We start from the raw sequence: 27,142 nt of genomic DNA, 5'->3' as shown, positions 1-27,142 counted from the left end.
GTGTATAGGGCAAGGAGGAATAACATCTTGTAGGAGTGAGGAAGAGCCAGTTGTGAGTGTGGGGGAAGTTCGTGAGGCAGTAGGTAAAATGAAAGGGGGTAAGGCAGCCGGGATTGATGGGATAAAGATAGAAATGTTAAAAGCAGGTGGGGATATAGTTTTGGAGTGGTTGGTGCAATTATTTAATAAATGTATGGAAGAGGGTAAGGTACCTAGGGATTGGCAGAGAGCATGCATAGTTCCTTTGTATAAAGGCAAAGGGGATAAAAGAGAGTGCAAAAATTATAGGGGGATAAGTCTGTTGAGTGTACCTGGTAAAGTGTATGGTAGAGTTATAATTGAAAGAATTAAGAGTAAGACGGAGAATAGGATAGCAGATGAACAAGGAGGCTTTAGGAAAGGTAGGGGGTGTGTGGACCAGGTGTTTACAGTGAAACATATAAGTGAACAGTATTTAGATAAGGCTAAAGAGGTCTTTGTGGCATTTATGGATTTGGAAAAGGCGTATGACAGGGTGGATAGGGGGGCAATGTGGCAGATGTTGCAAGTGTATGGTGTAGGAGGTAGGTTACTGAAAGCAGTGAAGAGTTTTTACGAGGATAGTGAGGCTCAAGTTAGAGTATGTAGGAAAGAGGGAAATTTTTTCCCAGTAAAAGTAGGCCTTAGACAAGGATGTGTGATGTCACCGTGGTTGTTTAATATATTTATAGATGGGGTTGTAAGAGAAGTAAATGCGAGGGTCTTGGCAAGAGGCGTGGAGTTAAAAGATAAAGAATCACACACAAAGTGGGAGTTGTCACAGCTGCTCTTTGCTGATGACACTGTGCTCTTGGGAGATTCTGAAGAGAAGTTGCAGAGATTGGTGGATGAATTTGGTAGGGTGTGCAAAAGAAGAAAATTAAAGGTGAATACAGGAAAGAGTAAGGTTATGAGGATAACAAAAAGATTAGGTGATGAAAGATTGAATATCAGATTGGAGGGAGAGAGTATGGAGGAGGTGAACGTATTCAGATATTTGGGAGTGGACGTGTCAGCGGATGGGTCTATGAAAGATGAGGTGAATCATAGAATTGATGAGGGAAAAAGAGTGAGTGGTGCACTTAGGAGTCTGTGGAGACAAAGAACTTTGTCCTTGGAGGCAAAGAGGGGAATGTATGAGAGTATAGTTTTACCAACGCTCTTATATGGGTGTGAAGCATGGGTGATGAATGTTGCAGCGAGGAGAAGGCTGGAGGCAGTGGAGATGTCATGTCTGAGGGCAATGTGTGGTGTGAATATAATGCAGAGAATTCGTAGTTTGGAAGTTAGGAGGAGGTGCGGGATTACCAAAACTGTTGTCCAGAGGGCTGAGGAAGGGTTGTTGAGGTGGTTCGGACATGTAGAGAGAATGGAGCGAAACAGAATGACTTCAAGAGTGTATCAGTCTGTAGTGGAAGGAAGGCGGGGTAGGGGTCGGCCTAGGAAAGGTTGGAGGGAGGGGGTAAAGGAGGTTTTGTGTGCGAAGGGCTTGGACTTCCAGCAGGCATGCATGAGCGTGTTTGATAGGAGTGAATGGAGACAAATGGTTTTTAATACTTGACGTGCTGTTGGAGTGTGAGCAAAGTAACATTTATGAAGGGATTCAGGGAAACCGGCAGGCCGGACTTGAGTCCTGGAGATGGGAAGTACAGTGCCTGCACTCTGAAGGAGGTGTGTTAATGTTGCAGTTTAAAAACTGTAGTGTAAAGCACCCTTCTGGCAAGACAGTGATGGAGTGAATGATGGTGAAAGTTTTTCTTTTTCGGGCCACCCTGCCTTGGTGGGAATCGGCCAGTGTGATAATAAAAAATAATAAAAAATAAAAAATAAAAAAAAAAAAAAAATATATATATATATATATATATATATATATATATATATATATATATGTATGTATATATATATATATATATATATATATATATATATATATATATATATATATATATATATATATATATATATATATATATATATATATATAGGCAACACGTTACGCCGCCTCGTATCCAAAGCTGCTGTCCGAAGTATTCGTGCACAGGCAGCCATGATGCTTCAACCAAACCAGCTTGGCTTTGGGGTCTCTCAAGGAAGTGAAGCAGCGGTTCATGCAACAAGGGCGTATATCAACAACCTGCCTGAGGACAATGCAGTGGTAAAATTAGATTTCAAGAATGCGTTCAATCTCCTGAAAAGAGACGTGGTATTAGCAGCAGTACAAGAACATTTCCCTGGTCTCTTCCCTTTTGTTTCAGCCGGGTATAGCAAGGAATCAATGCTTCTCTTTGGAGAGCATGAAATCACATCATCGGAGGGTGTCCAACAAGGAGATCCTCTTGCACCATTTCTCTTCTGTATTGCAGTTAGGGAAATCACAGTCAGACTGACCAGCGAGCTAAACATCTGGTTCCTAGATGATGGCACACTAGCAGGTACAAAGGAGTCCCTCCTACATGACCTTACACAGGTAATGACACGGGGACAGGAAATGGGTCTCATCCTGAATCCATCCAAATGTGAAATCATCTCAGTCAGTCAACAAGTGATAAATGCAGTGAGATCAAAACTACCAGGAGCAGCAGTCATTGCCCCCACAAATAGTGTCTTGCTAGGAGCACCTCTGGGAAGCAATGCCATTGACACAATTCTCAGGAAGAAATTGGGAGAGTTAATTAGAATGGAACAACGAATAGGCAATCTGGACACCCACGATGCCTTGTACCTTCTCACAAAGTGCTTGAGTCTGCCCAGGTTGACATATTTCCTAAGATGTGCACCTTCATATGATAACCCTATACTGCACGAATATGACAGTATTCTGAGGCAGATTTTTACGAAAGTACTTAACCTTACTCTAGAAGACGGGCAGTGGAACCAAGCTACACTTCCAGTCAGACTAGGAGGCATTGGTGTCCGCAAGTCATCACAGATTGCGTTACCTGCTTTTCTGTCCTCGTGTATTGCATCCAGAGAGCTTGTAGCAGCGATTCTCCCTGAACATCTTAGGGACAAGATTGGAGCCCAGGACCAAAAATTCCTTGACGGAGCAATGATCTGGGATAATCTAACGGGCTCAGAAACCAGACCTGCTCCCCCCAACAACTACAAACAATCGCACTGGGATGGTCCAATAGTGGAAAATATAGCCTCAACGATGCTTCAGAGTGTGTCAGGGAAGGATAGAGCCCGCCTGCTGGCAGTGAGAGCCCCTCATGCTGGGGACTTTCTGTTGGCTGTTCCCAACTCCAGCCTTGGCACACGCCTCGACCCACAGACCATCCGCATCGGTGTTGCCCTTCGACTTGCCGCCCCTATTCTCGCCGAACACAGGTGTATTTGTGGCAGTGAAGCAGCAGACCGATTCGGGTACCATGGTCTTGTGTGCCGTAAATCCGAGGGAAAGATTGCAAGACATGAGGAGGTTAATAACATTATCAAGAGGAGCCTCACAACAGCTGGATGCCCAGCAGTAAGGGAGCCACCCCAACTATGCAGATCTGATGGCAGCCAGAAGCGTCCAGATGGTATCACCCTTCAAGCCTGGACAGATGGGAAGCAGGTGGTGTGGGACTATACATGTGCATCTACCTTGGCTGATACCTATCTCCAATACACCAGGGAGGAAGGAGGGGCAGCTGCCAGCTTTAGGGAGTCCCAAAAGTCTAGAAAATATGGAGAACTTGCCCATCATTATATGTTTGTTCCCATAGGCTCAGAGACCCTTGGCTCATGGGGAAAGAGTGCATCTAATTTCCTTAAGGAGCTGGGAAAAAGACTCATCAGGGTAACTAGGGATCCCAGGGCAGCTAGTTTTCTGTTCCAGCGGCTCAGTGCGGCTGTTCAAAGGGGTAATGCATGCTGCATTTTGGGCACACGCCCCAGCTCTGAGGAGCTGGATGAGATTTTCGCCTTATAATCGGTGATACACACGTAACAACATGTACCGTATATGCCACCTTTATATCAACAATGTATCTCTTAAATCTTCTGTGCCATATTATGTAATAAAATATTCCTATTGGTAAAAAAAATAGTTTAAAAGATGGGGTGGTAGGGGAAGTGGAATATTCAAATGGCTTCAGGAAGAAATCCAAATATTCTTCCTTGAAGCCTTTTTATCCACTTCTCCGAGGCTATGGGTCCCACAATTTACACCAGAGGTGGACCCCATCCTATAATTATATATATATATATATATAATTATATATATATATATATATATATAATTATATATATATATATATATATAATTATATATATATATATATATATATATTGTGCACGTATTCATGCACAACTGTTATGGAAAGATCGTAACATGGTGTGTAATAAGACTTGTGACACACACAAACACAGTTATCCCAAGACATAACCAGTCTACTCTCCTAGGGAATAACGTTGAATGAAAAATACCCTACGCTCATTTTATACCAAGATAGACAAATTGATTGATAGACACAGCGATAAACCAACACCATCCGTTCATTATTTCCTCATTCATTAGCAACACTGATGTACTCAATGGGAAATATTGTATCTTTTTCATAACATAGCATCAATATAGTCACCCATTTTGGCTATATTTTTTTTCCTTCCTTCTGACTTAAGTGGTCTTGATAGATCGTTCATCACTTTTTAATTTTGAAGTGATGCAAAAAGCGCATCCTTCTCGCTAAAATTATATGATAATTTTAGGCTCCATCAGAGAGCCTGTTATTATTGTATCATATATCTGGTCAAAATAATTTACCAATGATAGCACTTTGTCTATAACAAGTATATTATTAATATTTATTATTATTAAAGCCGCTTTTTATGCTTGCTGCAAAATATAGGAATATGTAATGTTTTACAAGTACGTTTCAAGTTTATTATCATTAAAATGATTGTAGTATTTATGTACACACACACACACACACACACACACACACACATAGTTTGGGAAGCGATGTAGTGGAGGCAGGATCCATACATAGCTTTAAGTAGAGGTATGATTAAGCTCACGGCTCAGGGAGAGTGACCTAGTAGCGATCAGTGAAGAGGCGGGGCCAGGAGCTCGGACTCGACCCCCGCAACCTCAACTAGGTGAGTACACACACACACACAATACGAAAATGACATAGCATCGAAAGTCAAGACTGACCCGAAGCTGTTGTACAGCCACATCAGGAGGAAAACAACAGTCAAGGACCAGGTAATCAGACTGAGGAAGGGTGATGGGGAATTCACAAGAAACGACCGGGAGGTATGTCAGGAGCTCAACACGAGATTTAAAGAAGTATTTACAGTGGAAACCAGTAGGACTCCAGAAAATCAGAGCAGGGGGGTGCACCAGCAAGTGCTGGATGAGGTACATATAACCAAGGAGGAGGTGAAGAAGCTATTATGCGAACTTGACACCTCAAAGGCGGTGGGACCAGACAACATCTCTCCGTGGGTCCTTAAAGAGGGAGCGGAGACATTGTGTGTACCATTAACAAAGATCTTCAACACATCATTCGAAACTGGGCAACTCCTCGAGGTATGGAAGATGGCAAATGTAGTCCCAATTTTTAAAAAGGGAGACAGACATGAGGCACTAAACTACAGACCTGTATCACTAACGTGTATAGTATGCAAGGTCATGGAGAAGATCATCAGGAGGAGAGTGGTGGAGCACCTGGAAAGAAACAAGTGTATAATTGACAACCAGCATGGTTTCAGGGAGGGAAAATCCTGTGTAAGAAACCTACTAGAGTTTTGTGACAAGGTGACAGAAGTAAGACAAGAGAGAGAGGGGTGGATCGACTGCATTTTTTTGGACTGCAAGAAGGCCTTCGACACAGTTCCTCACAATAGGTTACTGCAAAAGCTAGAGGATCAGGCACACATAACAGGAAAGGCACTGCAATGGATCAGAGAATACCTGACAGGGAGACAACAACGAGTCATGGTATGTGACGAGGTGTCAGAGTGGGCGCCTGTGACAAGCGGGGTTCCACAGGGGTCAGTCCTAGGACCTGTGCTGTTCTTGGTATATGTGAACGACGTAACGGAAGAGATAGACTCAGAAGTGTCCTTGTTTGCAGATGATGTGAAGTTAATAAGAAGAATCAAATCGGATGAGGATCAGGCAGGACTACAAAGAGACCTGGACAGGCTAAAAGCCTGGTCCAGCAACTGGCTCCTTGAGTTTAACCCTGCCAAATGCAAAGTCATGAAGATTGGGGAAGGGCAAAGAAGACCGCAGACACAATATAGTTTAGATGGCCAAAGTCTGCAAATCTCACTCAAGGAAAAAGATCTGGGGGTGAGTATAACACCGAGCATATCTCCTGAGGCGCACATCAATCAGATAACTGCTGCAGCATACGGGCGCCTGGCAAACCTACGGATAGCGTTCCGATACCTCAGTAAGGATTCGTTCAAGACTCTGTATACCATTTACGTCAGGCCCATACTGGAGTATGCAGCACCAGTTTGGAATCCACACCTAGTCAAGCACGTCATGAAATTAGAGAAAGTGCAAAGGTTTGCAGCAAGACTTGTCCCAGAGCTACGGGGATTGTCCTACGAAGAAAGATTGAGCACTGGAGGCCAATAGGGTCAGGGGAGACATGACAACGACATATAAAATACTGCGCGGAATAGACGAGGTGGACAAAGACGGGATGTTCCAGAGATGGGACACAGACACAAGAGGTCACAATTGGAAGTTGAAGACTCAGATGAATCAAAGGGATGTTAGGAAGTATTTCTTCAGTCATAGAGTAGTCAAGCCGTGGAATAGCCTAGAAAGTGAAGTAGTGGAGACGGGAACCATACATAGTTTTAAGGCGAGGTATGATAAAGCTCATGGAGCAGGGAGAGAGAGGACCTAGTAGCAATCAGTGAAGAGGCGGGGCCAGGAGCTATGACTCGACCCCTGCAACCACAAATAGGTGAGTACAAATAGGTGAGTACACACACACACAAACCACACCAGTAATGTCGTTGAAGTACATAGAGCCGAAGAGTCAGGAACTTTGAGAGATGTTACATATTCCTGTGTCTCCCCGTTCTTCGTCACAGAGGGACATGTGGGCGAGTAACGTCGTTCTCTCAGTACATTCACTCGGCTGAGGTGAACTGTAATCTTTTGTCTATCCAGGATTAACTTTTTTTTTACACTGTGATCCGCGTAGAAGCGTCATGCATACTTGTAAAGAGAATTGCCTGAAGGCATTGACTTGAGAGCAAAACATGGTCTCTCTCTCTCTCTCTCTTTTTTTTTTTTTTTTTTTTACACAGGGTTTGACAAGGTTAAGGATCCCTAGCTTTATTGACAAGCTAAGAGCTGTTACCTACATCAGCTCATTTGAAAGCATTTTTATTGTTATGAGACATACAAGTAGGGAACAGGATGAAATTGGAGCCATCTGTGGGCCAGCATTTTCATTTGATCAACTGACTTTATCTCGTTGACATCATTATGCTGTACGAATGTGTTCCATACTCGAGTAATCCTGGGTATATATGATCTCAGATGGAGTGATGTTCTGGAGAAGGGTACAGCCAGAGTGAAGTTGCAGCTTTCTGCCCGTCTTGTGGCATAAAAGCTTGTTTCATGCTGTCCTCGAAGTGGATCCAAGTGTGGTACTTTGACAATATTGGCCTTGTACATAACAGTAAGGCCACCCACATCCCTCCTATGTTGAAGGCTCTGCTGAAATGACAGATCTATCCAGGATGGGTCCAGGTGAGAGATGAGACGTCTTGCTCTGTTCTCTACTCTGTCAAGCAGTCGCAGATGAGAGGGTGAGCAGGCAAACCAAGAAAGTGGAGCATACTCTCTCTCTCTCTCTCTCTGGATGAAACACATAAGGAGAGTAACACTAACCTCAGAACCTTGATTATCAAAAACTTTTGAACAAAACGAAGCAAGGTAAAAATCTAAAAGGCTCGCATATAACCTGCTAAATGTCCCCCTTCAAAGCAACAACGACCATTTCTCTTTTTTAATATAATTTCCCCTTTGAAGTTTAACCAGCATTTAACAAAAAAAAAAATAACAGCTCCGGTGAATTTTGAGTGAGTGTTTATCTGGACATATCTAATATTCATGAAGAATAAAGTGATATTGACAAAATGAAATGGAAATAGATGAAATTTCGGAACCTCACCCAAAAAAAAAAAAAATATCCTGCTTTGTTTCATGGTATTTGCAACTTTTGTGGCAGGATGGTATAATATCTGAGTGGTTATTAGTGTTGCCACTCGCATTAGTGTTTTAACATTATCATTAATGACAACTATATTATGCTGTCGTTGCTATAACATTAATTGCTGTATTATTATTATTATTATTATTATTATTATTATTATTATTATTATTATTATTATTATTATTATTATTATTATTATTGTTATTATCACCGTTATTATTATTATTATTATTATTATTATTATTATTATTATTATTATTATTTCAGGGATACTGTCTTTAAAAGGAGAGAGAGAGAGAGCGAGTTTGCACACACGCACATAATATTCACCCTAAACGTGGACGCGGAATTCCTGTATGATACTGCGTGCAGAATATGATTGAGGAAGCGGCACTGGCCGGAGGCCGGGGAATACTTTTTCCTCCCCGCTCCTGGTTGCTGCCTCGCCAGCTCTCCCCGGCCAGAGCAACTCCCAGCCACTAATATTGCGATGTAGGGAGGTATATAATAGCCTCTGCCAGGTCTTAGGTCAATAATGCTGCTAGGCAGGGAGGTATACACACGCACTACCAGGTCTGAGGTCAATGATGCTAGGCAGGGAGGTATACACACGCCCTACCAGGTCTGAGGTCAATGATGCTAGGCAGGGAGGTATACACACACCCTACCAGGTCTGAGGTCAATAATGCTACTGGGTAGGGAGGTATACACTCGCCCTGCTAGGTTTGATCAGTAATTTTGTGACGCGTTTTCGTAGGCTTTTAGAAGTTTAGTAGGCTTTGGCGCTAGGCTATTTTACTTAATGGGGAGATTGAAAATGGAAGATGGATAAAAGTAAGAAGAATATATTTTGTGAGCGGGGTGTCATTAAAGAGAGAGATAGAGCCTGGGTTTAACCCTACTGTTGGGAGTTAAGGGGCTCATGTGGTTTAACTTGCAAGTGCAGAATATAAACCCAGGAGAGGTTGCCATGCTTTTAGTTATTTATATCCTCGTTTCTACCGAAACACACGTAGTCATAATAATTTTTGTGTTTCGAGCCGACGGAGGATCGAGTCCACCATTCCAAGCGCTCAACAACCCAAGCTGTTAACGCTTCATATAATAATAATAATAATAATAATAATAATAATAATATAATAAAAATAATAATAATAATAATAATAATAATAATAATAATAATAATAATAATAATAATAATATTAGTATTATTATTATTATTATTATTATTATTATTATTATTATTATTATTATTATTATTATTATTATTATTATTATTAGTTATTATTATTATTATTATTATTATTATTATTATTATTATTATTATTATTATTATTATCATTCGTCTCGAGTTGAAGAAGAAACTGATTCTCTTGTGTTAATAACCCGGTTAAGTTATTAGAACGGAACATCCTACGAAAGCCTAGCAGTGTGTATTGTGACTTCTTTCCAGTCAGGTTTTAAAAGACTTGTCCATACTCCAAGGCTTGCCCTGAGATCGAACCCAGGTCTCTTTCCCTTGCAAGCCCAATATTTTACCACGGAGCCACTGCAGCGGGTGTTAAGTCTGCGCCGGTTACACATATGTTGTGGTTTAATCTTTGAAAGGTGAGGTTTCCATCTGCCGGTGAAGATGCCAAGGAATCTATGGAGGTAGTATTAAAGTGGCCTAGTAGTTACTGATGATACATTTAGGACTCTCTGAGATATCGTTTATTGCAGAAGTGCTCTTGCGCTTCAAAGGAAATCATTGTCTTCTGTTATTTCTTGCAGTATAATTAGTAGCGGCGGTACAATTGGATACTGAATATCTTTTTTTATTCATGCGTTTAAAACTCAGGGTTCTCAAAAATGATAGCATGGATTATTGAGCACAGAACCTGCTAAAATCGCCATAGAGAAAGTACGTTATACTTATGGCCAGAGATAGAGCCTGTTATACTTATGGCCAGAGATAGAGAGAGCTTGTTATACTGAACGCCCAGAGCGCTTGCTCTGACCTCGCTGTCTCCTAACCTCCTACTCTTCTAAGCGCACCTCCAGATATTATCTTTCTCTGCTTCATTTGTATCTTGATGATAAACCACAAGGAAACGAATTTTTTTCCAGTTTTCATTTTTAGTATGTTGGGGTGTTGCTACTTGCTCTGTTAATCATTCCTAGAACCTGGCTTACTGGTGTTTTATAGAGCTTAGTCTCACAGTCACTTACAGCGACTGATCTCTTGACCATTTGCAGAGTCTGCTTTACTGACCGTCGACATGGTAATGTATGTTTTAACGATAGTCCGAAATCCCTACCAAACATGACGCAAGTTATCGTCACCCCGCACGGCAGTCATCGCACACACATACACACACAGAAGAGCACCTCCTCTGCTATATTTATTGCCGAAACCTTTCGCCTGCGCAGCAGGCTTCTTCGGTCGAAGACAGGCGAGTATAACACTGGAGACAACAAAAGGTAATTTTAAGGCGATCAGTTCATCAGCCTTGATAGGAGGTAATCAATCACTCAGCCTAAAGCAGAGGTATGCGGCCAGGCCTTACAGCAGACCTACAGCACTCACGCCACAGGGCCTATGGAACCATGATTGCAGGATGGCAATCATCTATTCATGTTCGTAGGGATGGAATCCCCGGGACCCGTCAGAGGGCTATTAATAACGGTGCTCCCACTTGTACATCACCGTCCTCCTTCGGCAATCAGGGTGGGATCATCATCTGATGAGGACTAGTGTTAGGACATTGTCCCTGACGAATGTATCATCATTATCGCCCCCGTCTCCTCCCTGTTCACCTGAACATTTGTGAACCAGCTGCAAGACAAGGCGAGTAGTATTCAGCTACAAATTAAATTTCGAACGAGATTCTACGTTTCCAGCTTGAATTAGAACAGGATGCTGCCTCTCCAGTGAAGGTTAGAACAGGCCGCTGCAAAGATTAATAGAGTACAATATTTCGCAAATATCCAAGTTATTCAAAGATATCTGCACAAATATTCCCGGACATCTCTGAGGGGTCCACCTTAAGTAAAATGTCAGAGACATTGAGCCAAGAAAATTAAGAGACCATTTGGACAACAGAAATAAACAGATATAAGTGATCTCCATATTGCGATCTCAGTCAGAGATCTTCAACAGTTGAACACAGTCTGTAATTGTTGCTGAGCTCTACTGGTTTATTTTTACCCGTGTTTCAAGACTCGATAAAGCTCTACACTGAGCGTTGTCCCAGAGACATCTTGTTCTGTAACCTGCTTATCTTTTCCTAACTATTTTCGGCAGTGCGCCTTTTTAATACATCACGGGAAAGCACTCAACCCATAAAGGTCACACAGCTGCTAGGGAATGAGAACTAATCAAATTTGACCCGATGAATGCGATCAGTTCTTGTGATTAAAAATCTTTCACTTGCACCAATGCAGCCATTTCCCCTTGAGAGGTCTAGCTGAGAAGCAATTCTATTTCATCTATTTAGTATATAGGAATATTTTCTGTAACGCATATTAGCCAACACTCATTAGGGCCATGGACCATGAGGCCTACTACAGTGCCTCCTCTTTTGTATTCTTTGTTTCGTATTAAGGTTATCTTCTAACGATATCGCATATGGGAGTACGATACATTTATTAGAACTCAGGATTTTCATCTCTTAAGCATATTAAATAAGCAGTTGACATGATACCAGATGCAAAATCTTGATATCCCCTCAATGTGAAGCAGGAGGGCCATGAGCACACTAATAGACAACACAATAAGTGTCAGGGGCCCAAGACTGTTCAACTGCCTCCCAGCATACATAAAGGGGATTACAAATAGACCCCTGGCTTTCTTCAGGAAGGTGCTGGACAGGCACCTAAAGTCAGTACCTAGCCAGCCGGGTTGTGGTTCGTACGTCGGTTTACTTGCGGCCAGCGTAAGAGCCTGGTTGATCAGATCCGATCCACCACGAGGCCTGCTAAATTATTATAGCAATATTAATATTATTAATAGAGTTACATGGGTAACTTCACTTCCAGGAAGTGAAAAGGATTTTAGGAAAGGCATGTAGGATGCCTGAGGGTTGAGGATCGTGCAGTCACTAGAGAGCAGCTAGTGAAGGAAGGTGCTGAGGCGGGGTCTTACACACAGCTTCCTTGTTTGGTGATGACACACGTCCTCAACCAGACCTCAGGCAAGTTTTTCGTAAACCTCTTCTTGCTCCTCCTAATTTGCCTTGTTTTATCCTAGTTTGCCTTGTTTTATCCTAGTTTGCCTTGTTTTATCCTAGTTTGCCTTGTTTTATCCTAGTTTGCCTTGTTTTATCCTAGTTTGCCTTGTTTTATCCTAGTTTGCCTTGTTTTATCCTAGTTTGCCTTGTTTTATCCTAGTTTGCCTTATTTTTATCATAGTTTGCCTTGTTTTATCCTAGTTTGCCTTGTTTTATCCTAGTTTGCCTTGTTTTATCATAGTTTGCCTTGTTTTATCCTAGTTTGCCTTATTTTTATCATAGTTTGCCTTGTTTTATCCTAGTTTGCCTTGTTTTATCATAGTTTGCCTTGTTTTATCCTAGTTTGCCTTATTTTTATCATAGTTTGCCTTGTTTTATCCTAGTTTGCCTTGTTTTATCCTAGTTTGCCTTGTTTTATCCTAGTTTGCCTTGCTTTATCCTAGTTTGCCTTGTTTTATCATAGTTTGCCTTGTTTTATCCTAGTTTGCCTTGTTTTATCATAGTTTGTCTTGTTTTATCCTAGTTTGTCTTGTTTATTCTTCTGAGTGACTTTTTTTTCTACATTTTCGTGTTTTCGTTTGTTCTCATAACGTTCATCTATTCATGTTTATTTTTTCTCTTCTTCCTCTTCATTCACTTCATTTTCTTAATTTGCTCTATTCTCCTGTTCATGATAGTGATGTTTCAAGTTATCATATTCTTACAGGTCCCCAGTTCTTTACCAAATATATTTCTTAATCCATCATCCTCTATGCATTCAAAAACCTTCGTTTCCGAGCAAATCAAAATTTATCTCCATTTCTCCATTCTCTCTTTTGCTGTATATTACGCTACTTTATATACCTAGTACCTCTGCATCCCTTCCATTTACCGTCATCTTCTTCAAACACTTTTTATAATCCAGTTTCATTATTCTTCACATTTTCTTCCTCCCCATGAAGTTCTTATCAACTACATTGTATACGTAATCGTTGGTAATCTGTTTCTAACAATGGCCTCCTCCTCCTCTCCTTTCCTCCTCTTCTCATTTCTCCTTCTCTCCCTCTTCCTCTTCCTTTTAAATTTCACCTCTTCTTTGTCTTCCACTTCCTCCTCCTTGTCTTACTCTTCTCCTTCCTCTTACTCCTGTCATTGTATCTCCGCCTCCAACAACCCTCCTTTTGTTTACGATTCCAGGACCACTTCTCTAATTATCGTCGCCTTGAACCAGTCCGCCCGAGCGACCGCTGCCAAACTTGGCGCCTCGCGCAATAAATGAGACTTGGTTTAATAATCATGATAGAATCAGACACGCAAAAAGACTGGGAGTAGAGTTAGAAACCATTCTTAATACAGTGTTTATCTTGTGTTCTGTGCTTGCGTCAGCGATACGAGAATATGAATTAATGTGTTCAGGTACGCCATTTTAAGGAAGGGATTTCGGAGATCAAGGGGTCTCTTTGGTAGCGATTTTAGGGACGAATTACTCGGTTTTGATAGGGATAACAGGGAAAGGTAGGAATTATTTTTTTTTCGTATGTGTGTGTGTGTGTGTGTGTGTGCCTGGGGAAGGGGTGGGAATTTAGGAAGGACAAGAGCACTTGTTGTTAAAGTATCTAGGTACTAAGAGTTCTGTTTTGGTAGCGATGTTGGGGCAAGTGTTTGTTTGCATTGCTCTTCGTATGTGTGGGAAGAGGGGAAGATGGAAGTTGGAAAAGAAATAGAGGTTAAAGAGAGGAAGGGGAAAGAAGCGACGGGTGAAAGGCGAAGACGGATAAAAGGAGACAGATGTGTGAAAGAAAGGGGAGCATAAGGGTAAGATGGGAAGAAAATGGAGGGGACAGGTGACGGAAGATAGGAGGAGAGGGGAGAGGTAATAGCTGGACGTTCAGGCACAGCTGTTCAACATATGTTCTGAGAGATCTCTCATCAACCAAGACTGCTTCTATTAATTTTTTTGTCTACTTACTGTCTTCAAATCATCCAGACTGTTGGATGATTTACCGATGTTTTAATTGGTATATATTACAATGGAAATCAATGGGCAACAACTTAATTGCAATGTGATGAAATGGATGATTTAATATAATGGTAAAAAACCGATTTATTTTCTTTTGATCGCCGCTTCTCCTAAAACAAGAGACTTGGCACAAAGCTAACTTTTGCTCTTTGAGAACAAGCAATGAATTGAATTGCATTTAAAGACGGTAGTTTATTGCGCAACTCAGAAACATCCTGTGAAAGATAACAGTTATTGTAACATCCCACGTTCATCCTGTGGAGGGTAGCAGCTAGCTGACTGTGGAGGGTAGCAGCTAGCTGACTGTGGAGTGTAGCAGCTAGCTGACTGTGGAGTGTAGCAGCTAGCTGACTGTGGAGGGTAGCAGCTAGCTGACTGTGGAGTGTAGCAGCTAGCTGACTGTGGAGTGTAGCAGCTAGCTGACTGTGGAGGGTAGCAGCTACCTGACTGTGGAGGGTAACAGCTAGCTGACTGTGGAGTGTAGCAGCTAGCTGACTGTGGAGTGTAGCAGCTAGCTGACTGTGGAGTGTAGCAGCTAGCTGACTGTGGAGGGTAGCAGCTAGCTGACTGTGGAGTGTAGCAGCTAGCTGACTGTGGAGTGTAGCAGCTAGCTGACTGTGGAGGGTAGCAGCTAGCTGACTGTGGAGGGTAGCAGCTAGCTGACTGTGGAGGGTAGGAGCTAGCTGACTGCGGAGGGTAGCAGCTAGCTGACTGTGGAGTGTAGCAGCTACCTGACTGTGGAGGGTAGCAGCTAGCTGACTGTGGAGGGTAGCAGCTAACTGACTGTGGAGGGTAGCAGCTAGCTGACTGTGGAGGGTAGCAGCTAGCTGACTGTGGAGGGTAGCAGCTAGCTGACTGTGGAGGGTAGCAGCTAGCTGACTGTGGAGTGTAGCAGCTAGCTGACTGTGGAGTATAGCAGCTAGCTGACTGTGGAGGGTAGCAGCTAGCTGACTGTGGAGTGTAGCAGCTAGCTGACTGTGGAGTGTAGCAGCTAGCTGACTGTGGAGGGTAGGAGCTAGCTGACTGTGGAGGGTAGCAGCTAGCTGACTGTGGAAGGTAGCAGCTAGCTGACTTTGGAGGGTAGCAGCTAGCTGACTGTGGAGTGTAGCAGCTACCTGACTGTGGAGGGTAGCAGCTAGCTGACTGTGGAGGGTAGCAGCTAGCTGACTGTGGAGGGTAGCAGCTAGCTGACTGTGGAGGGTAGCAGCTAGCTGACTGTGGAGGGTAGCAGCTAGCTGACTGTGGAGGGTAGCAGCTAGCTGACTGTGGAGTGTAGCAGCTAGCTGACTGTGGAGTGTAGCAGCTACCTGACTGTGGAGGGTAGCAGCTAGCTGACTGTGGAGGGTAGCAGCTAGCTGACTGTGGAAGGTAGCAGCTAGCTGACTTTGGAGGGTAGCAGCTAGCTGACTGTGGAGGGTAGCAGCTAGCTGACTGTGGAGGGTAGCAGCTAGCTGACTGTGGAGGGTAGCAGCTAGCTGACTGTGGAGGGTAGCAGCTAGCTGACTGTGGAGGGTAGCAGCTAGCTGACTGTGGAGGGTAGCAGCTAGCTGACTGTGGAGGGTAGCAGCTAGCTGACTGTGGAGGGTAGCAGCTAGCTGACTGTGGAGGGTAGCAGCTAACTGACTGTGGAAGGTAGCAGCTAGCTGACTGTGGAGGGTAGCAGCTAGCTGACTGTGGAGGGTAGCAGCTAGCTGACTGTGGAGGGTAGCAGCTAACTGACTGTGGAGGGTAGCAGCTAGCTGACTGTGGAGTGTAGCAGCTAGCTGACTGTGGAGGGTAGCAGCTAGCTGACTGTGGAGGGTAGCAGCTAGCTGACTGTGGAGTGTAGCAGCTAGCTGACTGTGGAGGGTAGCAGCTAGCTGACTGTGGAGGGTAGCAGCTACCTGACTGTGGAGGGCAGCAGCTAACTGACTGTGGAGGGTAGCAGCTAGCTGACTGTGGAGGGTAGCAGCTAGCTGACTGTGGAGGGTAGCAGCTAGCTGACTGTGGAGGGTAGCAGCTAGCTGACTGTGGAGGGTAGCAGCTAGCTGACTGTGGAGGGTAGCAGCTAATTGTGGAGAGTAGCAGCTAAATGTGGAGGGTAGCAGCTAGCTGACTGTGGAGGGTAGCAGCTAGCTGACTGTGGAGGGTAGCAGCTAGCTGACTGTGGAGGGTAGCAGCTAACTGACTGTGGAGGGTAGCAGCTAGCTGACTGTGGAGGGTAGCAGCTAGCTGACTGTGGAGGGTAGCAGCTAGCTGACTGTGGAGGGTAGCAACTAGCTAACTGACTGTGGAGGGTAGCAGCTAGCTGACTGTGGAGTGTAGCAGCTACTGACTGTGGAGGGTAGCAGCTAGCTGACAGTGGAGGGAAGCAGCTATCTGACTGTGGAGGGTAGCAGCTAGCTGACTGTGGAGGGTAGCAGCTAGCTGACTGTGGAGGGTAGCAGCTAGCTGACTGTGGAGGGTAGCAGCTAGCTGACTTTGGAGGGTAGCAGCTAGCTGACTGTGGAGGGTAGACAGCTAGCTGACTGTGGAGGGTAGCAGCTGACTGTGGAGGGTAGCAGCTAGCTGACTGTGGAGGGTAGCAGCTAGCTGACTGTGGAGGGTAGCAGCTAGCTGACTGTGGAGGGTAGCAGCTAGCTGACTGTGGAGGGTAGCAGCTAGCTGACTGTGGAGGGTAGCAGCTAGCTGACTGTGGAGGGTAGCAGCTAGCTGACTGTGGAGGGTAGCAGCTAGCTGACTGTGGAGGGTAGCAGCTAGCTGACTGTGGAGGGTAGCAGCTAGCTGACTGTGGAGGGTAGCAGCTAGCTGACTGTGGAGGGTAGCAGCTAGCTGACTGTGGAGGGTAGCAGCTAGCTGACTTTGGAGGGTAGCATCTAGCTGATTGTGGAGGGTAGCAGCTAACTGACTGTGGAAGGTAGCAGCTAGCTGACTGTGGAGGGTAGCAGCTAGCTGACTGAGGGTAGCAGCTAGCTGACTGTGGAGGGTAGCAGCTAGCTGACTAGCAGCTAGCTGACTGTGGAGGGTAGCAGCTAGTTGACTGTGGAGGGTAGCAGCTAGCTGACTGTGGAGGATAGCAGCTAGCTGACTGTGGAGGGTAGCAGCTAGCTGACTGTGGAGGGTAGCAGCTAGCTGACTGTGGAGGGTAGCAGCTAGCTGACTGTGGAGGGTAGCAGCTAGCTGACTGTGGAGGGTAGCAGCTAGCTGACTGTGGAGGGTAGCAGCTAGCTGACTGACTTTGGAGGGTAGTAGCTAGCTGATTGTGGAGGGTAGCAGCTAACTGACTGTGGAGGGTAGCAGCTGACTGTGGAGGGTAGCAGCTAACTGACTGTGGAGGGTAGCAGCTAGCTGACTGTGGAGGGTAGCAGCTAGCTGACTGTGGAGGGTAGCAGCTAGCTGACTGTGGAGGGTAGCAGCTAGCTGACTGTGGAGGGTAGCAGCTAGCTGACTGTGGAGGGTAGCAGCTAGCTGACTGTGGAGGGTAGCAGCTAGCTGACTGTGGAGGGTAGCAGCTAGCTGACTGTGGAGGGTAGCAGCTAGCTGACTGTGGAGGGTAGCAGCTAACTGACTGTGGAGGGTAGCAGCTAGCTGACTGTGGAGGGTAGCAGCTAGTTGACTGTGGAGGGTAGCAGCTAATTGATTGTGGAAGGCAGTAGCTAACTGATTGTGGAGGGTAGCAGCTAATTGTGGAGAGTAGCAGCTAAATGTGGAGGGTAGCAGCTAACTGTGGAGGGTAGCAGCTAACTGTGGAGGGTAGCAGCTAACTGTGGAGGGTAGCAGCTACTGACTGTGGAGGGTAGCAGCTAGCTGACTGTGGAGGGTAGCAGCTAACTGACTGTGGAGGGTAGCAGCTAACTGACTGTGGAGGGTAGCAGCTAACTGACTGTGGAGGGTAGCAGCTAGCTGACTGTGGAGGGTAGCAGCTAGCTGACTGTGGGGTAGCAGCAAGCTGACTGTGGAGGGTAGCAGCTAGCTGACTGTGGAGGGTAGCAGCTAGCTAACTGTGGAGGGTAGCAACTAGCTGACTGTGGAGGGTAGCAGCTATCTGACTGTGGAGGGTAGCAGCTAGCTGACTGTGGAGGGTAGCAGCTAGCTGACTGTGGAGGGTAGCAGCTAGCTGACTGTGGAGGGTAGCAGCTAGCTGACTGTGGAGGGTAGCAGCTAGCTGACTGTGGAGGGTAGCAGCTAGCTGACTGTGGAGGGTAGCAGCTAGCTGACTGTGGAGGGTAGCAGCTAGCTGACTGTGGAGGGTAGCAGCTAGCTGACTGTGGAGGGTAGCAGCTAGCTGACTGTGGAGGGTAGCAGCTAACTGCCTGTGGAGGGTAGCAGCTAGCTGACTGTGGAGGGTAGCAGCTAGCTGACTGTGGAGGGTAGCAGCTAGCTGACTGTGGAGGGTAGCAGCTGGCTAACTGTGGAGGGTAGCAACTAGCTGACTGTGGAGGGTAGCAGCTAACTGACTGTGGAGGGTAGCAGCTAGCTGACTGTGGAGGGTAGCAGCTAACTGACTGTGGAGGGTAGCAGCTAGCTAACTGTGGAGGGTAGCAGCTAGCTGACTGTGGAGGGTAGCAGCTAGCTGACTGTGGAGGGTAGCAGCTAGCTGACTGTGGAGGGTAGCAGCTAACTGACTGTGGAGGGTAGCAGCTAGCTGACTGTGGAGGGTAGCAGCTAGCTGACTGTGAAGGGTAGCAGCTAGCTGACTGTGGAGGGTAGCAGCTAGCTGACTGTGGAGAGTAGCAGCTAACTGCCTGTAGAGGGTAGCAGCTGACTGTGGAGGGTAGCAGCAAATTGACTGTGGAGGGTACCAGCTAGTTGACTGTGGAGGGTAGCAGCTAATTGATTGTGGAAGGTAGTAGCTACTGACTGTGGAGGGTAGTAGCTAGCTGATTGTGGAGGGTAGCAGCTAATTGTTGAGAGTAGCAGCTAAATGTGGAGGGTAGCAGCTAACTGTGGAGGGTGCAACTAACTGAGGGTAGCAGCTAACTGACTGTGTAGGGTAACTAGTTGAATGTGGAGGGTAGCAGCTAAGTGACTGTGGAGGGTAGCAGCTAACTGACTGTGGAGGGTAGCTGAGCTAGCTAGCTGACTGTGGAGGGTAGCAGACTAGCTAGCTGACTGTGGAGTAGGTAGCAGCTAACTGACTGTGGAGGGTAGCAGCTAGCAGCTACCTGACTGTGGAGGGCAGCAGCTAACTGACTGGGGAGGGTAGCAGCTAGCTGACTGTGCTAACTGAGTGGAGGGTAGCAGCTAGCTGACTGTGGAGGGTAGCAGCTAGCTGACTGTGGAGGGACTGTGGAGCAGCTAACTGACTGGGGAGGGTAGCAACTAGCTGACTGTGGAGGGTAGCAGCTAGCTGACTGTGGAGGGTAGCAGCTAGCTGACTGTGGAGGGTAGCAACTAGCTGACTGTGGAGGGTAGCAGCTAGCTGACTGTGGAGGGTAGCAGCTAGCTGACTGTGGAGGGTAGCAGCTAGCTGACTGTGGAGGGTAGCAGCTAGCTGACTGTGGAGGGTAGCAACTAGCTGACTGTGGAGGGTAGCAGCTAGCTGACTGTGGAGGGTAGCAGCTAGCTGACTGTGGAGGGTAGCAGCTAGCTGACTGTGGAGGGTAGCAGCTAGCTGACTGTGGAGGGTAGCAGCTAGCTGACTGTGGAGGGTAGCAGCTAGCTGACTGTGGAGGGTAGCAGCTAGCTGACTGTGGAGGGTAGCAGCTAGCTGACTGTGGAGGGTAGCAGCTAACTGACTGTGGAGGGTAGCAGCTAGCTGACTGTGGAGGGTAGCAGCTAGCTGACTGTGGAGGGTAGCAGCTAGCTGACTGTGGAGGGTAGCAGCTAGCTGACTGTGGAGGGTAGCAGCTAACTGCCTGTAGAGGGTAGCAGCTAACTGACTGTGGAGGGTAGCAGCAAATTGACTGTGGAGGGTAGCAGCTAGTTGACTGTGGAGGGTAGCAGCTAATTGATTGTGGAAGGTAGTAGCTAACTGACTGTGGAGGGTAGTAGCTAGCTGATTGTGGAGGGTAGCAGCTAATTGTGGAGAGTAGCAGCTAAATGTGGAGGGTAGCAGCTAACTGTGGAGGGTAGCAGCTAACTGTGGAGGGTAGCAGCTAACTGTGGAGGGTAGCAGCTAACTGACTGTGGAGGGTAGCAGCTAGTTGACTGTGGAGGGTAGCAGCTAACTGACTGTGGAGGGTAGCAGCTAACTGACTGTGGAGGGTAGCAGCTAACTGACTGTGGAGGGTAGCAGCTAACTGACTGTGGAGGGTAGCAGCTAGCTGACTGTGGAGTGTAGCAGCTAGCTGACTGTGGAGGGTAGCAGCTAGCTGACTGTGGAGGGTAGCAGCTAGCTAACTGTGGAGGGTAGCAACTAGCTGACTGTGGAGGGTAGCAGCTACCTGACTGTGGAGGGTAGCAGCTAGCTGACTGTGGAGGGTAGCAGCTAGCTGACTGTGGAGGGTAGCAGCTAGCTGACTGTGGAGGGTAGCAGGTAGCTGACTGTGGAGGGTAGCAGCTAGCTGACTGTGGAGGGTAGCAGCTAGCTGACTGTGGAGGGTATCAGCTAGCTGACTGTGGAGGGTAGTAACTAGCTGACTGTGGAGGGTAGCAGCTAGCTAACTGTGGAGGGTAGCAACTAGCTGACTGTGGAGGGTAGCAGCTGCCTGTGGAGGGTAGCAGCTAGCTGACTGTGGAGGGTAGCAGCTAGCTGACTGTGGAGGGTAGCAGCTAGCTGACTGTGGAGGGTAGCAGCTAGCTAACTGTGGAGGGTAGCAACTAGCTGACTGTGGAGGGTAGCAGCTAGCTGACTGTGGAGGGTAGCAGCTAGCTGACTGTGGAGGGTAGCAGCTAACTGACTGTGGAGGGTAGCAGCTAGCTAACTGTGGAGGGTAGCAACTAGCTGACTGTGGAGGGTAGCAGCTAGCTGACTGTGGAGGGTAGCAGCTAGCTGACTGTGGAGGGTAGCAGCTAACTGACTGTGGAGGGTAGCAGCTAGCTGACTGTGGAGGGTAGCAGCTAGCTGACTGTGAAGGGTAGCAGCTAGCTGACTGTGGAGGGTAGCAGCTAGCTGACTGTGGAGAGTAGCAGCTAACTGCCTGTAGAGGGTAGCAGCTGACTGTGGAGGGTAGCAGCAAATTGACTGTGGAGGGTACCAGCTAGTTGACTGTGGAGGGTAGCAGCTAATTGATTGTGGAAGGTAGTAGCTTACTGACTGTGGAGGGTAGTAGCTAGCTGATTGTGGAGGGTAGCAGCTAATTGTTGAGAGTAGCAGCTAAATGTGGAGGGTAGCAGCTAACTGTGGAGGGTACCAACTAACTGTAGAATGGTAGCAGCTAACTGACTGTGTAGGGTACCAGCTAGTTGACTGTGGAGGGTAGCAGCTAATTGATTGTGGAAGGTAGTAGCTTACTGACTGTGGAGGGTAGTAGCTAGCTGATTGTGGAGGGTAGCAGCTAATTGTTGAGAGTAGCAGCTAAATGTGGAGGGTAGCAACTAACTGTAGAATGGTAGCAGCTAACTGACTGTGGAGGGTAGCAGCTAGTTGACTGTGGAGGGTAGCAGCTAACTGACTGTGGAGGGTAGCAGCTAACTGACTGTGGAGGGTAGCAGCTACCTGACTGTGGAGGGTAGCAGCTAACTGACTGTGGCGGGTAGCAGCTAGCTGACTGTGGAGGGTAGCAGCTAACTGACTGTGGAGGGTAGCAGCTAGCTGACTGTGGAGGGTAGCAGCTAGTTGGCTGTGGAGGGTAGCAGCTAATTGACTGTGGAGGGTAGCAGCTAACTGACTGTGGAGGGTAGCAGCTAGTTGACTGTGGATCGTAGCAGCTAGCTGACTGTGGAGGGTAGCAGCTAGTTGGCTGTGGAGGGTAGCAGCCAATTGCCTGTGGAGGGTAGCAGCTAACTGACTGTGGAAGGTAGCAGCTAATTGTCTGTGGAGGGTAGCAGCTAGCTCACTGTGGAGGGTAGCAGCTAATTGACTGTGGAAGGTAGTAGCTAACTGACTGTGGAGGGTAGCAGCTAGCTGATTGTGGAGGGTAGCAGCTAATTGTGGAGAGTAGCAGCTAAATGTGGAGGGTAGTAGCTAACTGTGGAGGGTAGCAGCTAACTGTGGAGGGTAGCAGCTAATTGTGGAGAGTAGCAGCTAAATGTGGAGGGTAGCAGCTAACTGTGGAGGGTAGCAGCTAACTGTGGAGGGTAGCAACTAACTGACTGTGGAGGGTAGCGGTTAACTGTGGAGGGTAGCAGTTAACTGTGGAGGGTAGCAGCTAACTGACTGTGGAGGGTAGCAGCTAACTGACTGTGGAGGGTAGCAGCTAACTGACTGTGGAGGGTAGCAGCTAACTGACTGTGGAGGGTAGCAGCTAACTGACTGTGGAGGGTAGCAGCTAGCTGATTGTGGAGGGTAGCAGTTAACTGTGGAGGGTAGCAGCTAACTGACTGTGGAGGGTAGCAGCTAACTGACTTAGGAGGGTAGCAGCTAACTGACTGTGGAGGGTAGCAGCTAACTGACTGTGGAGGGTAGCAGCTAACTGACTGTGGAGGGTAGCAGCTAACTGACTGTGGAGGGTAGCAGCTAACTGACTGTGGAGGGTAGCAGCTAACTGACTGTGGAGGGTAGCAGCTAACTGACTGTGGAGGGTAGCAGCTAACTGACTGTGGAGGGTAGCAGCTAGCTGACTGTGGAGGGTAGCAGCTAACTGACTGTGGAGGGTAGCAGCTAACTGACTGTGGAGGGTAGCAGCTAACTGACTGTGGAGGGTAGCAGCTAACTGACTGTGGAGGGTAGCAGCTAACTGACTGTGGAGGGTAGCAGCTAACTGACTGTGGAGGGTAGCAGCTAACTGACTGTGGAGGGTAGCAGCTAACTGACTGTGGAGGGTAGCAGCTAACTGACTGTGGAGGGTAGCAGCTAACTGACTGTGGAGGGTAGCAGCTAACTGACTGTGGAGGGTAGCAGCTAACTGACTGTGGAGGGTAGCAGCTAACTGACTGTGGAGGGTAGCAGCTAACTGACTGTGGAGGGTAGCAGCTAACTGACTGTGGAGGGTAGCAGCTAACTGACTGTGGAGGGTAGCAGCTAACTGACTGTGGAGGGTAGCAGCTAACTGACTGTGGAGGGTAGCAGCTAACTGACTGTGGAGGGTAGCAGCTAACTGACTGTGGAGGGTAGCAGCTAACTGACTGTGGAGGGTAGCAGCTAACTGACTGTGGAGGGTAGCAGCTAACTGACTGTGGAGGGTAGCAGCTAACTGACTGTGGAGGGTAGCAGCTAACTGACTGTGGAGGGTAGCAGCTAACTGACTGTGAAGGGTAGCAGCTAGCTGACTGTGGAGGGTAGCAGCTAGCTGACTGTGAAGGGTAGCAGCTACCTGACTGTGGAGGGTAGCAGCTAACTGACTGTGGAGGGTAGCAGCTAACTGACTGTGAAGGGTAGCAGCTAGCTGACTGTGGAGGGTAGCAGCTAGCTGACTGTGGAGGGTAGCAGCTAGCTGACTGTGGAGGGTAGCAGCTAGCTGACTGTGGAGGGTAGCTAGCTGACTGTGGAGGGTAGCAGCTAGCTGAGTGTGGAGGGTAGCAGCTAACTGACTGTGGAGGGTAGCAGCTAACTGACTGTGGAGGGTAGCAGCTAACTGACTGTGGAGGGTGGAGTGAGAGCACAGTAGATCCACAAGGGCCTAGCAACAAAACTAGTAGACTTTTAATATTATTCCTTGGTTACAGAATTGTCAGTTATTCCTGGACGAAGCTTCACAATTTATCCTTGTCTGGATTTGAGCTCTACATCAGCCAAGCCATAATTTGAGAAGTGTATCTGGATTTCGTATCTTTTTCTCCAATGTTCTGTTATGTTATTAACTGTAGATATTCACATATACTGACAGTCTGACTGATGACTGTCGTCCTTGAGTTCCAATGGCCGAGAAGACGAAGTTTACCTCGTAAATATACATAAAAGTTTACAATTTGAGCTGCCTGGACGGTCTAGTTTATTCTCAGAGGGATGTCTGAGAATATGAATGGGAGCACTTGCCATTCCACAACGACTCACACCTGCAACCGGCTTTTCAAGACGACTCACACCTGCAACAGGCACTTCAAGGCGACCCACACATGCAATCGGCACTTCAAGGCTATCCACACGTGAAACCAGCACTTCAAGACCACCCACAGCTGCAGCCGGCCCTTCAAGACGGTCCTCAAGTGACATACTAAGAAAATAAGGCATAAGCGACCTGCCAGGACTAAAAAAAGGCGTGTAAATGAACTACCAAGAGCGTACAACTGACTGTGTAAATATGGTGTCTTGTGGACTCAGCACAGCCGCTGCCTCACTACGGTACGTAGCTAAGGTTAGATAGCGTCCCCTTACATTGTACCAAGATGGTACACACTTCTACCCCTTCTACATTTCTGCAGATGCGTTCATGAAAGCGTGAAATCTCAATTAGAGTATAACTTACCTGTCAAGTGAAAGATATAAAACTGAACCGTTACAAACTCGTCAAGAGAAAAATTGCGAAAATTTATCGGTACATCAAAGAGCATATTGCTGACCTGAAAAGAAGAAGATAACTTGTAATTGACCTGTCAAAAATAAAACAGCTTATGCCTGACCTTCGAAGGACCTGTCAAGAAGAGAACACCTTATAAATAACCTGTCAGAATCAGCAACAGTGTACAACTAACCAGTGAAGAGAGGAAATGGCATTAACTGACCTGTCAGGAAGAGAACAGTGCATAACTGACTTCTCATGAACAGGACAGTTTATAACTGTTCTGTCGACGAGTAAAGCACGTGTACAAAGCTGACTGGTTGCACTGTGTGAACTGACCTCTCAAAAAAAAAAATAATCTAACTCACCTGGACGGAGAACCTGGCAGTGCAGGAGGCTGGGAAGATGGTGTAGACCCCGCTAGTGGTCTCTCCTGCCGCAGCCACAGCAGCACAGTCTCGGGGCTGGTCACTCTCTGTCCAGAGAAACAGTAGGAGGTGATCCTTCCTGTCTTTGTGTGTGTGTGTGTGTGTGTGTGTGTGTGTGTGTGTGTGTGTGTGTGTGTGTGTGTGTGTGTACTCACCTAGTTGAGGTTGCAGGGGTCGAGTCCAAGCTCCTGGCCCCGCCTCTTCACTGGTCGCTACTAGGTCACTCTCCCTGAACCATGAGCTTTATCGTACCTCTGCTTAAAGCTATGTATGGATCCTGCCTCCACTACATCGCTTCCCAAACTATTTCACTTCCTGATTACTCTGTGGCTGAAGAAATACTTCCTAACATCCCTTTGATTCATCTGTGTCTTCAGCTTCCAACTGTGTCCCCGTGTTGCTGTGTCCAGTCTCTGGAACATCCTGTCTTTGTCCATCTTGTCAATTCCTCTCAGTATTTTGTAAGTCGTTATCATGTCCCCCCTATCTCTACTGTCCTCCAGTGTCGTCAGGTTGATTTCCCTTAACCTCTCCTCATAGGACATACCTCTTAACTCTGGGACTAGTCTTGTTTCAAACCTTTGCACTTTCTCTAGTTTCTTTACATGCTTGGCTAGGTGTGGGTTCCAAACTGGTGCCGCATAATCCAATATGGGCCTAACGTACACGGTGTACAGGGTCCTGAACGATTCCTTATTAAGATGTCAGAATGCTGTTCTGAGGTTTGCCAGGCGCCCATATGCTGCAGCAGTTATTTGGTTGATGTGCGCTTCAGGAGATGTGCCTGGTGTTTACTCACCCCAAGATCTTTTTCCTTGAGTGATGTTTGTAGTCTCTGGCCCCCCTAGACTATACTCCGTCTGCGGTCTTCTTTGCCCTTCCCCAATCCTCATGACTTTGCACTTGGTGGGATTGAACTCCAGGAGCCAGTTACTGGACCAGGTCTGCAGCCTCTCCAGATCCCTTTGTATTTCTGCCTGGTCTTCGATCGAATGAATTCTTCTCATCAACTTCACGTCATCTGCAAACAGGGACACCTCGGAGTTTATTCCTTCCGTCATGTCGTTCACAAATACCAGAAACAGCACTGGTCCTAGGACTGACCCCTGTGGGACCCCGCTGGTCACAGGTGCCCACTCTGACACCTCGCCACGTACCATTACTCGCTGCTGTCTTCCTTACAAGTGTTCCCTGATCCATTGTAGTGCCTTCCCTGTTATCCCTGCTTGGTCCTCCAGTTTTTGCACTAATCTCTTGTGTGGTACTGTGTCAAACGCCTTCTTGCAGTCCAAGAAAATGCAATCCACCCACCCCTCTCTCTCTTGTCTTACTGCTGTCACCATGTCATAGAACTCCAGTAGGTTTGTGACACAGGATTTCCCGTCTCTGAAACCATGTTGGCTGTTGGTGATGAGATCATTCCTTTCTAGATGTTCCACCATTCTTCTCCTGACAATCTTTTCCATGATTTTGCATACTATACATGTCAGTGAAACTGGTCTGTAGTTTAGTGCTTCATGTCTGTCTCCTTTTTTAAAGATTGGGACCACATTTGCTGTCTTCCATGCCTCAGGCAATCTCCCTGTTTCGATAGATGTATTGAATATTGTTGTTAGGGGTACACATAGCGCCTCTGCTCCTTCTCTCAGGACCCATGGAGAGATGTTATATGGCCCCATTGCCTTTGAGGTATCTAGCTCACTCAGAAGCCTCTTCACTTCTTCCTCGGTTGTGTGTACTGTGTCCAGCACATGGTGGTGTACCCCACCTCTCTGTCTTTCTGGAGCCCCTTCTGTCTCCTCTGTGAACACTTCTTTGAATCTCTTGTTGAGTTCCTCACATA

General features: G+C 46.7%; 1 protein-coding gene across 3 annotated transcripts in view; it reads right to left on the bottom strand.

The window, feature by feature from the left end:
* Positions 1-27,142, bottom strand: part of LOC128696193 (fibrinogen C domain-containing protein 1-like) — a 357,843-nt gene that overhangs the window by 37,972 nt on the left and 292,729 nt on the right. For all 3 annotated transcript variants that reach the window (XM_070084766.1, XM_070084765.1, XM_070084764.1), the window contains exon 10: positions 25,240-25,346. In XM_070084766.1, coding sequence (XP_069940867.1) covers positions 25,240-25,346 — 107 coding nt within the window. The remainder of the gene's footprint in view (positions 1-25,239; positions 25,347-27,142) is intronic.

The sequence above is a fragment of the Cherax quadricarinatus genome, chromosome 14, assembly GCF_038502225.1.
Source record: "Cherax quadricarinatus isolate ZL_2023a chromosome 14, ASM3850222v1, whole genome shotgun sequence".
Taxonomy (NCBI): Eukaryota; Metazoa; Arthropoda; class Malacostraca; order Decapoda; family Parastacidae; genus Cherax; species Cherax quadricarinatus.
Note: the sequence above shows the minus strand (reverse complement) of the source record. Positions and strands in the feature narration are given on the sequence as shown.